Source organism: Sinocyclocheilus grahami, unplaced genomic scaffold, assembly GCF_001515645.1.
Source record: "Sinocyclocheilus grahami isolate Dianchi unplaced genomic scaffold, SAMN03320097.WGS_v1.1 scaffold476.1, whole genome shotgun sequence".
NCBI lineage: Eukaryota > Metazoa > Chordata > Actinopteri > Cypriniformes > Cyprinidae > Sinocyclocheilus > Sinocyclocheilus grahami.
The window spans coordinates 93,134-111,897 of record NW_015505655.1 but is presented as its reverse complement, the minus strand read 5'-3'; the positions used below and the strand labels follow the sequence as shown (position 1 = coordinate 111,897).

Genomic DNA, 18,764 nt, shown 5'->3' with positions numbered 1-18,764 from the left:
TGAAAGCCCATTTCTGCCACTGAATAACTTTTTTTCTAGCTATTCTGACTTTTTCTTGCAATTGCTAGTTTATATCTTGAAATTCTGACTTCTTTTCTTATAAAGTACAATTCTGAGGGAAAAAAACTTTATTTTTCTCAGAATTGCAAGTTTATATCTCACAATTCTGAATTTATAAATCAAAATTGCGAGTTTATATCTCACAATTCCGAGAACAAAAATTCAAAATGGCAAGTTTATATCTCACAATTGTGATTTTTTTATTCTGTGGCGGCACCAGGCTTCCATAATGAATTCACAACTAAAAATGTGTAAACGCAATGTAAATAAGAGATTACTATAAATAAGATAAATAAATAAATTTTTTAACTAGTGTTGATTTGCAGTAAACTATTTTTTTTCATAAGGGCCAAAAAAGCCACCTTTTAAAATCCATCAAGAGCAAATGGAAAAGTATTGGTATATATAACGGATATTGTCAAAATTTGAAAACAATATTGAGATATAAATTTTTTTATATTGCCCAGCCCTACTAGAGACAAACTCTTTAAATCACATCAATATGTATAGTGGTCTAATTGGACAGTCATTGCCTGGAATGCAAGCCTTTCATAATTTCTCTTGACTTTGAGATGAGTCTTTTTATAAGGCATGTTATAGCTTAATGACCACTCCTGCTCAATTATTATTTTTTTTTTGCCAGAAAAATAACCATATTTTGGCCTTAAGATGTCTCTGAACCTGACACTGGATCTCTCGTTGAGGCACTTTCCAACAAACCGATCACCGCCTTCAGCTCGTCACCAGTCGGGAAGGACTTTTCCCAAGCTTGCCTGACTTAGTAGTCAGCGTTATATTGGTATGGTATGACTCGAGTTGGTGTTCAGGAGGATATGCAGACTGGTTTGCCGTTCTTGTCGTACTGGTACACCAGCATCTTGATGCAGTGTGAGTTGGCTGGTGAGATCCAAGGACTGCTGGTGATGGAGAAATTGTGACTGGCGTAAAATGGCGGCTGCTTCCTGCATTGGAAAAGGGCTTTTAGCACCGTGCCGGCCATCCTGCGGAAACGCTTGCTGATGAAGCAGTACAGGAAGAAGTTGACACCGGTGTTGAGCAGCGCGAGCATGTTCGCCACGTCTGTGACCAAATGCAGCAGCTTGGCTGGTCCAGGCATTGCCGGTTGGGCCGTGTAAAGGTGGTAAAGGATCATGAGGGTGCGTGGTGCCCAAAGCACAGCAAACACTGAGGTGATGGCCAGCAGGATGGCCGTGGTTTTTCCGGTGGAGTAGCCACGCAGACCGAAGCAGCTACGGCGGCAACGGAGCTTGCGTACGATGATGGCATTGAGTGAGAAGAAAACAGAGCACGGGAGCAGGTAAACCGTTGCACAGTGGACCCAAACCAACACGTGCTGGCCTGCGCTGCTGTTGCGGCCACTGGCGCTTGCTCCCGGCAGACCGTGCCACAGCTCCGGCCACCAGTAATATGGGACGCTGGTGATCAGGCAGCCAACATACACCACCAAGATCACTTTGCGAGTTCGGGCTGGGTAGGAGACTGTGTGGTAGCGCAGCGGATGGCACACGGCAATGTAGCGGTCCACGGTCAGGGGAACCGTGATCCAGATGGAGGTGTGGATGGAGGAGAACTCCAGCACCTGCACCACTTTGTTTAGTGAGTGGGGCAGAGGCACTCCGAGAATGAAGTCTTCCAACAGGAAGTCCACGAACACGATCATCAACAGGACCAGGATGTCGGCTACAGCCAGGGCCAGTAGGTAGTTATAGGATGACTTCTGTCGCCGTAGCACCAGCTGAGAAAGGATGATCACGGTGAGGATGTTTGCTGTGGAACGTGAGAGGAAATGGAGAAAGCAGAAGAAGAGAGAGAGGAAGGGATGGGTGAGAAAGTGTTGAAGTCAGTCTTTTGGCGGATAATGGCACATACAGGTGAGAAAATGCAACTTTATTAAACTTATGGGTGTAAAGAATGAGTCATACAATATTGCATTGGAATTGCAGTGCCACAAATAGTTACAATATTTAGCGAAGCCAAAATCAAAAGCTGCTCCACATTTCTCTCTGCAAATGCATACATTCATACATGCACACATGCACGTTTACATGCATTTACAACATTAACATGCATACACTAATTACAAGCATGCATTCATTTTCATGCACATGCTTTTGCATGCGCAGTCACACGCACTCATGCATTCACATTTACATGCACATATGAATGCTCACATGCATGCATTCATACACAAACACTTACATTTCCATCCATATACAGTGACCATTTCATATGCACACATTCACACAAATGCAAGCATATTTGCAAGCATGTGCATTTAGACAAATTGACGTGTGTATTCACATGCACAAACGCAAATTCACATACATGTTCAGATGCATAGATAAACATTCACATGCATGCACACACACTCAAATTCACATGCATGCACATACAGCCACATGCATAAGTCACACACAATTTAGAAGCATTTGCACACATGCATTCACACATATTAACCATTCAGGTGCATGCATTCACACATACACAATCAAATTCACACACATGCACATGTTCACATGTTGACACACATGCACACCCAAGTTTACACGTGCAGCCATGTATACAGATTCCATGTCCAAATGCATGAGAGAACTTGACCTTCTGAGACTTTGTCATTCAATTTGTCCCTCTTCTTTCTGCCTGCCTGTTTTCCTCCACAGCTTTCACCTCTGTCTCACTGTGACCTTCAATAAAAACTGAACAAGCAGCAGCAGCATGTGCACAATTGATGTCCACGTCACAATGACCCAGGAAAAAGGCCCAAGAATACGCAGACCCTCTAGCATCCACTCTTTCCTCTTCTAGACCTTTTCACTACCTTGCTTTCATCCGAACTGGTTCTGTCTGTGGGTCATTCACAGGCAGCGTGAGATGTACGGGCAGAAGAATTGACAATTGTCATGACCTCTCACTGTGACAAAAAGAGCGTGCACACAAAAGCATTGCCTTCATTTAAGCCAAACAATTCAACACAGCGGTAGGGGATGCATGGAGGATAAAGCCTCATAACAAAAGACCTCAGGAAATATTCTGCGATGTTAACTTAAAAAAGTAATTCACCAAAAGTCCAGCAAATTTCCTACTGTGGCCTTACTGTAGCCAGTGGGCTGCTGCGTGGAACAATATATTGGATGAAAACTTCAAAGTGTTTTGCACCCATGGTGTGTCTCTGCCTGTCTGACAGTCATTCGTGCAGCTAATAAAGATGGAATTGGATTACATATGCCAGTCAGGAGTCTGGAGAATCGCACTTCACAGTTCCAGAACATCAGCTGATTACAAATTACAAAGACTCCAGCTTCAAACTCACACATACACATTTGCATAAACACTGGCAATCTCAGGCACATAAGCATCCTTTTAAAGATGTATACACAAACGGAGAGACAGACCGAGATAGGTTTGATTGATTCATTTGCATCACGTTTGAAGAAAAGATGCAGTTTACCTTTTCAGAACACACACACATTAAAAATGCAAACAAAGCTGTCTATCTTTCGGTTGAACTCACATTTTAGTGCTCAGAGGTTAGTCTTTCATAGTTTAAGAGACTTAACAGAGTTTTTAGTTTCATTTAAGTATGTGGTTAGAGAAATAGTGTGCACAACATGCAAAGTTTCTGTATGCATGAAATAACCAAATGACCTACTACATGCAATGTGCTAATCTGACTTTCCATTTCCCATGTAACAACTGAACAGTTAGTGATTGCAGCTGTGAATCTGAACATTTCTCTCTTTTTATTGCGTTATTTAATACCACTGCTAAAAGTTGTTGATTAAACATGCAAAATCCATAAGGAAAATCATGACACAAGTGAGTGTCTTTCTTCTGGGGAGGCTGATATGTAAATTAAGATCGATCCAGATAAAATAGTTGTACTTTTTTCAGACTTTTTTTAAATTATATAAATTAGATTTTTACATGGGTAGAGTGGGGTAGAACGGCCCCTACTGTTTTCCCCAAAAGAACCACTAGATAAAGTCAAGACAAATTTTTGTTGTAACTATGGACTACGCTGACAAGAGTGATGTAGAAGTATTCACCATGAAGCTTACACTGGTGATGTACCTGAGAGAAAACGGATTTCACATTAAGTGATCTAATTTTCAGTTACACATGATATGAGAATAGTAAGGCCTGTAGATGGGGAGTACGTGTTATTTAAGAAAATTATAATTATATTTTTAGAATGACAATATTTTTTCAAACCTAGTCTGTGGGGTAAAACGCACTCAGGAGGCATGGCTTAATTACTGTAGTTACTCTGTTCTGAACATCAAATCCTTTGTTTTTCCATCAAATGAATTCTAACTAGGTGATTGAATGAACATATTTGGACTTTATATTTAAAAATGACCTCAACTTAGCATCAGGTAGCTAGTTAGCTAGACAGTTAGCATCAGTTAACAATATATCTTCTAACATCTATACATAGATAAACTGCGTCCTCCACTCCTTATGGCAAATTCATGAAGCTTCATTAATTTGTTTCGACTAAATTAAAAATCAACTCTCCTCACCTGTTGTGTTTAAAGGCAGGTTAGTTGACACATTCATGTGATACTAAAAGCTGATTGGGTCTAAAACACCCTTGTGATTTTTCGGCCGCGTTTTTTGATTAGAAAACGACCTTGGATTATTTGAATATCCAGTTTGATTGGTCATTTTGGTAATGAGATTGTCTTCAACTGTCTGGCTTCGATAACATTCGTTATAACCGCTACCATTATATTTCCCATATGCTTGCCCTTACCAAAAAGTAGTATACTTAAAGTTTATTTTAGCAAGTATACTAAAGTAAAGTTCAAGTATATTTTTAAGTATACTTTATGTAGTAAGTATACAAATATCAGTGTACTAGTAGTATACTTGTAAGTGTAATATTTCAATACTCCTTGGGACTAAATTGGCCCACTTTCTAGTATATAAAAGTATACTTTAAGTATAACAGTAGTAAACTTTGAGTACACAACTAGTTTACATCAAAATGTTTAGTTTGTACTGCAACTATACTAAAAGTGAACTTATAGGTATACTGATAGTTTACTAATTAAATACTTAAGTACACTATGAAGTATAGTCTCAATAAAGTAGTAGTTTAGTAGTTTTATACTGCAAGTATACTCGTAAGTTTTCTTTAAGTGAACTTTACATCATACTTTAAGTATACTACTATGTCCCGATTTAGGTATTAATTTGCATATATTTTGTTATGAATATCTGAACATACAAAACATCAAAAGAAAGAACAGTGTATCTGCTTGTAAACAAAAAAATTTTTATTCTAGCTTCATGCATTCTTTTTTAAACACTTGAATGTGGATAAGTTTCATAAATAAAAAAATAAAGAAATAAACAACATTTTGAACAAAAAGCTGAAAAAAAGACTATGAATTGGATTCAGAATGATAATCAAAACGTAGATAATGTCGATCAACACCCCAAAGCTTGACAGTTATTATTACCTCTTCATTGGTCGACATTTTATTCCATAATGTTACATAGTTTTGATGCTGTTTTATGTCTGATGATCATGTGGAAGCATCTGTTGTTTCGGTTTCTTCTTCACTTGTGTTTTTTGGAAATTCTGTACAGAAGATGTGTACTAGCACCCCCTACCGTATGGATTCTAAAACACGGATTCTAGGAGCACAATTATAGATAAAATATATTTAGACTTTTTCTAAGTATAAGTCAAGTATGCTTAAATGTCATTTTAAGTATATTTCTGAGAAGTACATAAAGCCCATTTCTGAGAAGTACATAAAAAGTAGACTAAAAGTATACTTTCCTATTTTTAGTTTAAAAGAAGTATACTAATAGCACACTTGAATAAACTTATTTTTCGTAAGAAGTTTGTGTGCTAAACTGAGAAAATCTGATGCTCGTATCCGTATTTGATCTGAAAGAGCAGTTTCATCAATCTTAATTAAATACCAAAAGAAAAATCACTCTGCTCAAACCTGCTCTTCACTGAATAGTTTCATCTTTAATAAGGATTCATTTATAAATATGTGGAAAAACTCGCGATAAATAGCCTACTGCTCAGCATTTAGCAAAATTAACAGTCTGTCTCACGCAGGCGCAACAGGCAACATAGGTTTCGTTTTGTGTGAAAACATGAAGGAAGGAGTGCTGAAAGAAATATGCATGATTAAATGAAATCTCTGAATGCATAAGGGGGAACCAATTGTCTTCAGAAAAGTTTTGATGGCATGATTAGCTTTTTATCTCCTCTCCGTCCTTCCAGCGGTTACCGGGGAAACTACTCTATTTCTGCTGTTCCATCAGCACCAACTGCTGTCAGACAGTGGAGTTACATTTTCCTTCAGTCTGTCTGCCTTTTTTTGTTCAGACCAATGCAAAAATCAGATCGAATTTGTGTTGTAAATCTTAACTGGCAGATTGAAAACAAGCTAATATGTATTCTAAAAATCTCAATAATTTGGATAATGTAGAATTGTTTATGGAGCAGATGAAATGCCTATAATTTATGATGTTAATCCTTTTCTTAAAAATTAGCCTAGTTAAAGAATTATCATACACTCAGTTTTGGTCCCCGATAAATTTGGTTCTACAGAACCTTCAGCTGAGTTCTAGCGACCTAGATTGAGCTATAAACTGAAAATCATTTGTTTGTGGGAGAATTTGATGAGATGTGTTTGAGTTCATATTGAGATCTTTGACATTTGATTGTAAAGTTTGGCATCTTAACAAATCCGAACACAATTGAGGGAGCTCTTCTGAAACTCATGTGAGATTCCTGGGGTCTTTTTAGCAAGAGAAAATCCTGAGACTCAGAGGAGACAAATGTCTCCTTTTGATGCCATTTCTTTCTAAAAGAAACAACTAAGATCTCATTTTAGATTTGTCTTTCCTACGGGCTGCACAAAACAAGCTTCCCAGTGTCAAACTCAATGATGTTTTGTTCTGGATCACAAACAGGACAATGAAGGTTATTGTTGTGTCTAAATCCAGTGACAACAGCCTGAACTCTATTACAGCTGAACTGAATTCTTTGATTTCTTCTTCACATTACTATATTGATTGTTTCTTGCCATAATAATGATATTTTTTATGAAATTCAATAACTAATTTCTCTCTCATTTGCATGAAATTCTGTAGTTTTTGAAATTCAGTTTCCAGATTACTTGTGACCTTACTCGTTTATCACATTGATTTAAATAGGATAATATTGTTCCATATTAATATAAAAATAGAAAGAGAATGAAAATATATTCCATTCGTTGTTATTAACAACATGAAATGCATTAAACATTTTAATGTGTTTGAAAGACAAAAGCCTTCCAAAGACAAAGACTTGTGTGAATATAATAGAGTAGGCTAATCAATAAAAAAAGTAACTGTTGTCTGATTATGAGCATATTTAAAATGTAATATAATCTAATTACCAGTACTTCATTTTTGGAATCTGATTACGTAATCCAGAATACATGTAATCAGTTACTAGCCAGCACTGTCAGTTTCAGATATTTTGCTTTTTATTGTCTTAGACTTGTAATGTTGAGTGTCAGTTTAATTGTGAACGTTTGTTTCAGTGAGTCTTAAAGTTATTGGTCATCTATTTGAGAATGAGTTCTACACACTAACAATTTGTGTGTCTGATCTTGGCTGTGTGGATCAGTTTTAAGTCTTGCAGACATCTTATCTTAGTGTGTTCATGTGTATCAGAGTGTCACTAAGACTGCAGTCCAACATAAAATCCAACTCCCTTTATTTTTCTTTCCTTATCCTCTTTATTCTTCTTTTTCATCTCCTCTGTCCATTCTGCGTTTGTTTCTGGATTTCTCTTTTGCTGGATTAATCTCTCCAGATGCCCCGCAGAGAACTTATTTTATTTAGACAAACAAAAGGAATCCATTGCAGCCTGGAGGTTGTACATTTCCTGACATTTCCATTTAGCTGTGGTCAACACCGTAAGCATATTGATTTCACTTGACTCTTTGTACAGGTCTCTGAGGCCCAGAACAGGAGCAACCAATTGTAATGGCTCAGTTTGCTTTGAATCCACATGCTTGTCTGTGTCAGACTGGAATACTAGAGTATTCCTTACAGTATATACTGAATTTTATTTTTAATAAAGTAGTATATACAGTATTTGGCAGCCATTAAAAACAGTTGTATACTACATTGTTGCCACATGACCTTACTGTGTTGGAAGTTTTTAAACATTTCAATTTTTGTATCAGTTCAAATTAATGAGTCAATAAAAATACGTTAAAAGTTAATATTCAAAATTTGCATACTGTTCACAATATGCATATTGTATACGGATACATTATAAACATCACCAATGAGACCTCATTTGTTTTTCTTGGAAATCAATTTGTTCTGCCTATTTTTTATGAAATAATGCACAGTGTTTCATAGCTAGTAAAATAATATTTATGACAGGTAAATATTTCTCAAGTCACCTGCCATTGGCAGCTAATAGAGACTTTTGCTGAAGTCACCAGCTTCTCAGATGTTTTTTTTTTGTGTGTGAAAAAAGCCCCCAATAAACTCACATGTGTCTCTTCTAGAGTTTGCGAAAAGATCTTAGCAGTGTCTCAAAATTTGACAAGATACTGCAGTGAAGCCTGCAAAAAGTTGTCCTCTGTTCATCAACTCTCACCCTAAAAGTTTTGCCTGACTTGCTGATCGCCCTGACACAAACACGAAAACGCTCACAAACACTTTCCTCACAGAGGCGTTGAGCTCTCAGAGTGCCCTGGATCATTTACCTAAATTGAAAATCATTGGCTCCACCTCTTAACTGGCGAATAACACCACCAGGGTAATGTAGAGCCGGTGAGAGGATCGTTACTGCGGATCTGTGACCTTCCAACAAACGTGATGTTATAGTCAGCTTCTGGATGAAAACCCTTCATCTTCAACAGAACCAAAACACATAAATCATACAGTCCTTCAAAGTACAGCCTTCAGTGCGAGAAGGAAATGAAATAAGACCAACCTCTTCCAATTAGTGACCTTAATGAGCCTCACCTCTAGCGATCAATGAACAGGCATGAGCTCATCTGAACACACTTGTTTATGTGGTTTCTACTCTTATTTAGTGAAGTTGGGAATGTACCATAATACAACAGTCTTCAAATTTCATTAAACTGTAACTTGCAGATTGTTATAAGTTACCATGCACTTCACAGTTGTGCAGCTGAACATGAAATGTCACAGTAATATATTAAAATGCATAATTTTATATTTAAGTAATTTATTTGGTACTTTTTAATATCTGGGCTGTATTTTCTTTTATTTTGTGATTTGTTTTCTTTCTTTCTTGTTTTTAAAGGATGTCAAGCAACCTGTCCCTGTTGGCATGTGTCTAATTAACTAGCTTCTACAACAACTGACATCTGAACATTGTTGAAAGCCTATTTACTGTATTTTGCTGTTCCAACTCTGCACAATTAATTGCATTTTATTATTTGCATTTAGCATTTTATTTGATTCGTTTCACAACATACCTACTGCTGTACTTCTACTGTTAAACTACAACATATTTTTTTCAAATTCTTAATCATTTGTATGCAATTTTACAATTAATCGATGTGTCTACATGGAATATTTGCATTTTAAAAACATCATTAGGACTCTAGGTAAAATGCAATAGCAAAACGTGATACATACGTAGGCATGTAGTTATTTACTGTAAAACTGCAAACAAAAACTATCACTCTTTCCTCTTTAATCACACCTGTTTTTGGTCAGCCTCTCTTTTTTTATTCTCTTTCCGTCCGTTCTCTATGCTTTTCTCACTTTCTGTGTACAATGCCTTGGAGAGGTTTTACTTCACCACCTCCATCTACACAAATCACTGCCAGGTGTGATGACTTTCACAGTGTTGAATAAAGACTCAAATCTAATCTCATCACGCCCCTATTTGTCCCACCAACCTGTGTCGGAGTCGAAATTCAAGCTGCTATTTAGCAATCGAGCAACAGGAAGACTGCCTGCCTTCAGAAGCAAATTAAAATATTTGTGTAAACTGCTCAGGCTGAGTGCTTTGCTCAAGGGCACGGCGATTCATCTCAATCTGACAACAAATCATTCCGCTGAAACTGTGCCACATGGCGTCCGACCTGAGAGAGAAGCTTCGATTAAAATGTTCAGCACACCTGCAAATAATACCATTAGTCATAAATGAGCAATCAACCTGCAATTGTGCAGGGACAAAATTTAATTTTAGTGTCCAGGAGGATGAATATTAAGCTTGAGGTCAATTAATATGACGACTACTCAAGACGTCTAATGCATCGTCTGTCTACTCCCCAGGTCACTACAGTTAGGGCCAGATCTAATTTCAGCATCTGTGGAATAACAGGTATTTTTCTTGCTGATATTTAATGTGAGACACTGAATTCTGAATGTCACCGATGACCTTTGGAAACCGTTTTTCCTCAGGTCTGATGACAATAGGGTTGCGTCTCATAAGGTTACAGACCACTTGGTCAAGGATGCTACTAAATAATCAAGCTTAAGTGGGAGCAAAAACAAAATTGTAAGAATCTGCATGAAAAACCTGTACTGATTGGCCACAAATGTAAATTTTTGGAACAACGCATTCATCTCACCCCCTATATACTGTACTTCACAAATGCACAGATAAAAAACATGCATGCACTAAATAATCACTATTTTAAGAATCTGCATGGAAAAACCTGTATCAAGCATAAAACATGCATTTTGCACTAAATAGTCCAGATTATGTTGGACCAAAGACAAAAATTTAAGAATCTATAGTGAAAAACTTGCATTGATGGACCACAAATGTGAATTCTGGTGATGATGCATTTGCCTGTGCACTAAATAATCAAAATGTTAAGAATCTGCATGAAAAATCTGCACCGATCGACCACATATGTGAATTTTGGGGACGTTGCACTTCTCTCACCCCTATGCACTTCATATATGCACAGACAAATTCATGCATAAAAACATGCATTATGCACTAGAAAATCAAGATTTTAAGAATCTATGAGGAAAACCTGCATTGACAGGTACAAATGTGAATATTAGAGACGATGCACTCCTCTCATCCCTATGCACTTCATGAATACACAAAGTCATGCATGAATGTTTGCATTGTTGCACTATTAATACAGAAAATCTTTCTTTCATCTTTCTTACCAGGCAGGCCGAGGCACAGCAAGGAACTGTAATAGATGACGGGAAATTGTCCGAGAGGGCAACCACGAGGACTCCATGAACTGGAGTTGGTGGACAGCACGGTGAAGATGTGGCTGTGCTCCATGTCCTCTCTGCCCTCCTTCAAGCTCTGGAGAGGAGACGAACCACAGCCGGACCGCAGGACATGCAGAGGAATAGCCGGCTGACACGTGTGGGAGCCGGAGGATGACTGCGCGGCAGAGAGACACAGACGATGAGAGGCAATGAAGCCGGCGATGTGATGGGAAGAGAGGCAGGGATGTGAGGAAGAGTGTGTATGTGAGAAATAGAGAGAGGGAGAGAGAGGTGTGTATGTTGGGGGGGGGGAAATGAACACAAAAAGGGTGAAAATAAGTGACGAGGGGGGAGGGGGGCGTGAAGGAAAGGAATATTGGGAGAGCGAGAGGCGTTAAGTGAGGAAGAGACGATTGGTGTTGACACCGCTGAGAGGTGATTTCTGTGCTGACACACTCGTGCAACTGAAGGGTGACCCAGAAGTAAATAAGAGCTCTAGCATGACTCGACTAGCTTGCACCAGTTACACATACAGTACGTCCACGGCACACATGGTTGCTAGCTATTTAGCATTTTTTGAACTTGTGAATTTTGTCATTATGTTGGGAAAAATTACAAGTAGCAGAAGCTCATACAATATATTTTAACAGGCTTAATTAAGCATGAAAATGACTAAAGGAAAATCTGTTTACTAAAAAAAATTTTGCCAACTAATATTTTTCATATTCTTTGGTTTCTATACTATATATATATATATATATATATAAAATATTATTATAAATAAAAAATCTAATTTGTGCCCACTTGTGTATATACACCAATTTTTTTGGAAATATGAAGAGTTTTCAGTTTTTTTTTTTTCTTTATAATTATTATTATTTATTTATTTTTTAGTGTGAGTGGTTCTACAGTATACGGTTTCAGTGCATTATGTGTTTTCAGGGTTTTCTGGGTGGTTCCTTACTGTACTTTTATTTTTAGATATGTACAGTATTTTTCACTTATTTTACTGTCCACCTATAACAAGAGCAATTTGATCACACAACAGTTACTTCACAACTCTTCTCAACATGATGCTTGATTTGGGGACTCATTTATGTCTGTAGCACAAGAATGTGGTATGAGTTTATACTTGGGAGTGTAACAGCATCACTAATAAGAATATGAAATAATTATAATATGAACAACAAGCTAAATGTTCAACACCAACATAAAATGAATAACCTTGGTGTTGTAAAACGTAAGCTCAAAGCAATAAAATCAAGTTTCACGATGAATGCGGCTAAAGTAAACAGAATCTCTGAAAGCAGCTCGGAAGAGAGGGGCGGGGTCAGCAGAGCTCATTAACATTTAAAGGAAAATGCTACAAATCTGCATGCTCTGAAAAGAGCTGTTTTTGACAGGGTAAAAAAGGTGTTTTTTACACCACCATTGAAAAATTTTAACCAAACTATGTTACAGACTTTTCATTAAGACCCTAAAGAATCATATCAACTTGTGGAAAATGGGCATCCTATGACCCCTTTAAGGCTTTACAGGCCTTAAAGTAGATCATACAGGTTATGAGGCAGCATAACAGTTTAATGATCTAACAAAATAGAATGAGCTTTGGTGATAACTAAGCGAAAATTTTATTACTGTATTACTGATTTCTCGCTATAAATAAAATAATGTGAAAAGTTCAAAAAGTTGGTCAGAAACATATACATTTACACAAACTGACCACCATAAGCAATTGTTGGACGCCATCTTTATTTTTTTTAGCTCAATCATCACGGAATGGAACGCACAGGATTGTGGGATATCAAAGGCATATGCTGCCTTCAAAAATCGACCAGATGAAAGTATCTCAGGAGGCAGGAAGTGAAGCTAACTTTGGATACGAATGTGCCTTGATGCCTTCCTACCTTGAAATGTGTCCTCAGAAGGCAGCCTTCTTCAGTTTTCGGACACAGCCGTGGACTTATGCTGCATTCACGCCATGTTGTAATTACTGTAATTTCAAGATGACAACATGTGACGTTCTTATAACCAGCTCAGGACCAGCTTAAACTAGCTCATGACCAACTAAAGACCAGCTTAAACCAGCTCAAACCAGCTGCCATGCTTCAAAACATACCTAACCAGCATATGCTGTTTTGTTTTGTTTGTTTCAACAGGGTTCACAACCTTGGACTTGGAACTATCGCACTATCAATGCATAGCGCCTAAAGAATCTGAGGTGGTCAGGTGGTACAAGTTGTAGCTTTCAGAAAATTCCCAGTTCACAAGTTGTATTTATGAGTTCTATGAGGACGTGAACGCTTTTTACAAGCTGGTATCTCATAATCACGGTAATTACGATATGGCATGAACGCACATTTTATCCACATTAGTTTTCAATGCGGAAGTAAGCTGTTTTCTGCTAATGTGCAATATTTCCGATTCATTAGCCTCTATAGCTAAATGCTGTAAATGGTAAAACTATTTGCTCAGAAAATCAGTGTGTTTATAATTACTACAAAACATTATGATACGAAATCACCCTATTCACTATTCTTAAAGGGATAGTTCACCCAAAAAAGTTATGTTTATCTGCTTACCCCCAGGGCATCCAAGATGTAGGTGACTTTGTTTCTTCAGTAGAACACAAATGATGATTTTTAACTCCAACCGATGCAGTCTATCAGTCGTATAATGCATGGCAATGGCAAACAAAATCTATGAGAGTAAAAAAAACATGCACAGAGAAATCCAAATTAAACCCTGCGGCTCGTGACGACACATTGATGTCCTAAGACACTAAATGATCAGTTTGTGCGAGAAACTGAACAGTATTTATATTATTTTTTACCTCTAATACACCACTATGTCTAACTGCCTTGAGCGCGCGCACGGCATCCGGTGTGTGAGGTGTGTACGCGCTCTTGCGTAGTTTACGTTAATGGGTGTGTTGTTGATATCCAGCCGAAGAGCAATCAACCATAACTTCAGGCGAGCAGGCTCAGAAGTTGGGAATACGTGGAAAGTCACCACTCCCGAATGAGTTCGCGCAAGAGAACGTAATCTTTAGTTTTAAGTCGGTTTGAACAATCGGATAAGCGCAAGTAAGTACCATTTTGATTAGCCGTCGTACCTACAATGTTTGTGCACTGTGTAAACAATGAGTGGCGTATACGTGCGAGAGATCACTTCCGGTGCTTGCTTAAACCAAGCCAGAGCGCCTACACACCTCACGCACCGGATGCCGTGCACGCGCTCAAGGCAGTTAGACATAGTGGTGTATTAGAGGTAAAAAATAATATAAATACTGTTCGATTTCTCGCACAAACCGATCGTTTCGTGTCTTAGGACATCAATGTGTCGTCACGAGCCGCAGGGTTTAATTTGGATTTGTCTGTGCATGTTTTTTTTACTCTCATAGATTTTGTTACCATTGCCATGCATTATACGACTGATAGACTGCAACGGCTGGACTTAAAAATCATAATTTGTGTTCTACTGAAGAAACAAAGTCACCTACATCTTGGATGCCCTGGGGTAAGCAGATAAACTTCAAATTTTCATTTTTGGGTGAACTATCCCTTTAACGACGCCGGGCACACAACTGAAACGTGCACATTTTGTAAGAAATTTAACTCACGTGATCAGTTCACTCAGGAGCAAGAGAGGAACCCGGCGATTCCAATTTGAAAACAAACAATGACCGATTTTGAGTCACGGATCGATCGATACTCCTCTTGGATCTACATTTAATTCAGGTAACGATTATCTCATAGACATGAAGGATAAAAGTGGATAGGATGTCCTGGATGTAGCCTCATTCACTTCATTATTTACTATCATAAAAATACATGACAGAGAGATTCATACAGTTTGTTATGCTGTGAGGTAAAATGCCATATTAATAGGCTATTATATAATATTGTATGTAGAGTAGGTACTTATAACTATTTTGTTGAAAATTATATAATGCACTGTCAAATGTAAAATGTAGCCTACTACCTTTTTTTTAGCCTATTTCTACCAGATTCTTAAATGACTTTTCAGACATATTAAATATTATTATTTTTTGAATAACATAATTTTTAATTTTTAAAGTTAACACATGGGCTGCAAGTACCAGTACCGCTGTTTGGATGCTAGTTGGTGCTATGGGATTTATTTTAGTTGCACTTAAATTTTCAGTTTTTATTTAAATTTTATGATACTTATTTATTTTGAAACTTTTAAGACTATTCTATTTGTTAGGCTGTTAATATATGAACTGTAAGTTGAATTCAGAACATTTCTGCATTGTTCCTTGTACATTTTTTTAAGTTCCCTGACCAGTCATCTTTACAATATGGTGATTTTTTGTAATTGTTGGTGGAATTCAAGTTCAAGTCCTAGAATTTGCAAGGTTATTGGTTTGATTCCCAGGAGTTGCATGCATTGACGGAATGTAGGCTATTCCTTCAATGCAGCATAAGTTGCTTTGGATAAAAGCATTTGGCAAATGCATAGATGTGGATGTAAATAATGAAGGGGTTCGAGCTCTATTCGAGCCCCTGCTGGACTACTTGATTAAAGAAAGAAATGGATAGATAATGAGAACTCATGGAATTGATTTTTGTTTCGCATTGTGAGATGACCGGGATTTTTATGAATATTTATAATGAGATATGAGCACATCGCCTGCATTTGTTGGGACTTTGTGTTCAGTCTTCTTAAATGTAATGTCATCATGACAGTGACCAGAGCTGTTGTTTCAAAAGACACATTAGGCATTTGTCAGACACAGCGACTGCACATCAATTTCTCAACATCCTCATGGTTGTGTCAGTGCATATTTAGGGATTTCCAGGGCTCTTCCTGAGTCACATAACAATTTCAAAAGCAAAACACCGCATGAATATGCACAGAGAAATTAAGAGCTCGGTTTTGTTGAGTCCATCTGACATGATCACGACGAGCTTTGCACTTCAAACACTTTCCCATCTGCTTCTCTCATTAATACCAGTCTTTCAAAAGCATCAAAAACCTCAGGAAGGCTGACAGCTTTTATTTCCCTTTATTAAAAAGGAGGAGCATCAAACCTTAATCCCTAAACCTTCAAAAGTGTTTATTAAACCATTCATCTCCTCACATCTCCCTTTATTGCTAGTTAGTGCGGTATTAATGAGTATTTAATGTATTCTGTCTCTCTCGGGATCTGTCCTGCTCGTCTCTCTCCCCGCAGCCTTGATCTGTGAGAGCTGTGACTGAATTAACACAGTGTTTTAACACCTTGGACAAAAACTGCTTAATCTGAGGATGCATCTACAAAACAAGAAAGTCAAGCTGACATTTATTGAACCGGAGAGGAGGCAACCAAAAACCTTCAAAGAGAGACTAAACCGAGTGCATGTATTTGTGCATTTGACAGGCTTTTTTATTTACATTTGTTAACCCCGGGTCATTCTAAACCCTGTATTATGGGTTATTTTTTCCAAGTTTCACACTGTTTGTTAATTCTGCGTATTCAGGTTTCACACTGTACCACTGAAAATACTTTTCAGGCATTCTGCACTGTGCTTTTTTAAAAAAGCATTCCTGAATGCTGTGTCTCACGTTTTTAGATGCAAAGATGCATTCTGTGTGAATGGTCCCTAATACTGCATTATTCCACACTATATACCTTTGGCACTGCAATGGGTTAATGTCCCAAATGTCCAAAGGGTTAAAAATGATGACAACTGGAATTTTAAAACTGTGTAACATTGCTTTATCTGAAGTTTAAAAACACACAAACCCAGGGTTGTGTGCAATGTGAAAGGATGACAAATTTGTGGTTGCTTAGTATTTGTGAAATTTTAGTAACAGGGTTGCCAGGTTTGCGAAACAAAACAAGCCTAATTGCTGATCAAAACTAGCTATCGTGCAACCCCCACCCCACCCCCGCGTTCCGGGGAGCGGGACCATTGCTTTAACCCCGGGACTAAAAAACAACAAAATGTTAAAGTAGCCCAATTACGCTGGAAAACCGTAGACTTGGCAACTCTAGTCAGTAAAACGTTGCTGAAATGGAAATCTGTAAGTCAGATCTCTGAGGCAAATATTATCTCAAAATCCACATTATCCCTTAATTACAAGCTGTATTTGCAATCATCTTTGACTAATCTCTTCTCTCACTTCTTCTATTTGCCATTGTCTTTCACATCAGATCGTCTGGTTTAATGGTGTTCAGAATGAGACACTGAAGAGGTCAGAGCTGCAAGGTTATATAAGCAGCTTTGTTTACTTTTCAGAGCTCTCTTCTGATTATATCTGATTTTCTAACCCTTAAGCTTGATCTCTATATAGGTTTGGATGGTCAGATTGCCTCAGAATGAAATGGCTGGATGATTTACTACTTGCAGGTGTAAACATCCCACAGACTGATACTGAATGTGGTTCCAAAACTATCTAGAGAGCCTAAAAATAAAGAATTGAGCTTATTGACGTGTTTGTGTCATGTTTTGGACTCATATTTTGAAGTTCTGGTCTTATAACCGTTTGTAGTTTCTTTGTTAATTGGTTCCTTAAGCGGTAGGCTACTTTAGAAAGTAAAATGTAAAAGATTAAAAAAAAAGATTTAGGGAGAATCAATAAATTATTAATAATTTATTGCTATTGTGTGAATAATATGTAATAAAGTAATCAATAAAAAAGTAACTGTAGTCTGTTTACAAGTATTTTAAAATGCAATATAATAAAATTACAAGCACTTAATTTTTTTGAATCTGATTATGTAATCCAGATTACATGTAATCAGTTACTACCTAGCACTGCACCCTATCAACCACTTACACCGTAGCATCATGTTGGTGAGTTTTACAATTTTTTTTTACAGAATCTGGTATTTGATATATTTTCTACAATATGCATTACTACAATGCAATAAAAAAATGTATTACTTGTTATTTACATAAAAAGTGCAAATGAAAAATTACATGAAGAGTGTTGTTCATTTACTTTGTGTGTGTGTGTGTGTGTATATATATATATATATATATATATATATATATATATATATATATATATATATATAAATAAAGGTGCTTCAAAAGGTTCTTCAAGCGATGCCATAGAAGAACCATTTTTGGTTCCACAAAGAACCATTCACTCATAGGTTCTTTAAAGAACCATCTCTTTCTTACCTTTATATAATCTGAAGAACCTTATTTCGCCACAAAGAACCTTTTGGGAAACAGAAAGATTCTTCAGATGTTAAAGGTTCTTTATGGAACCATTTAGACAAAAAGGTTCTTCTATGGCATCGAGAAGCACCTTTATTTTTAAGAGTGTACTCGCTCATTATATACATTTTGCAAATTTTGAACACAGAAAAAGTTACATAGTGCTACTTTAATGGTTCTGATTCATTAAGGTACTTTTCCCTTAAATGTTTTTCCTAAAATTTGGGCAGAAGTATGCTGTAAAAAGTTATTTTTCAAAGTTGCAAACAAAAGATTATTTGAGCATGTTTTGCAAGAAAC

The 18,764-nt window shown here is 37.2% G+C and overlaps 1 protein-coding gene across 1 annotated transcript; it reads right to left on the bottom strand.

The window, feature by feature from the left end:
• Window positions 1–745: 745 nt before the first annotated feature.
• Window positions 746–11,827, bottom strand: LOC107553642 (probable G-protein coupled receptor 139). The gene is made up of 2 exons (XM_016235926.1): window positions 11,233–11,827; window positions 746–1,848 (listed from the first exon to the last, which is right to left on the bottom strand). Exons 1-2 carry the CDS (start codon window positions 11,354–11,356, stop codon window positions 884–886), a joined length of 1,089 nt encoding a protein of 362 aa, XP_016091412.1. The 5' UTR covers window positions 11,357–11,827; the 3' UTR covers window positions 746–883.
• Window positions 11,828–18,764: the final 6,937 nt, after the last annotated feature.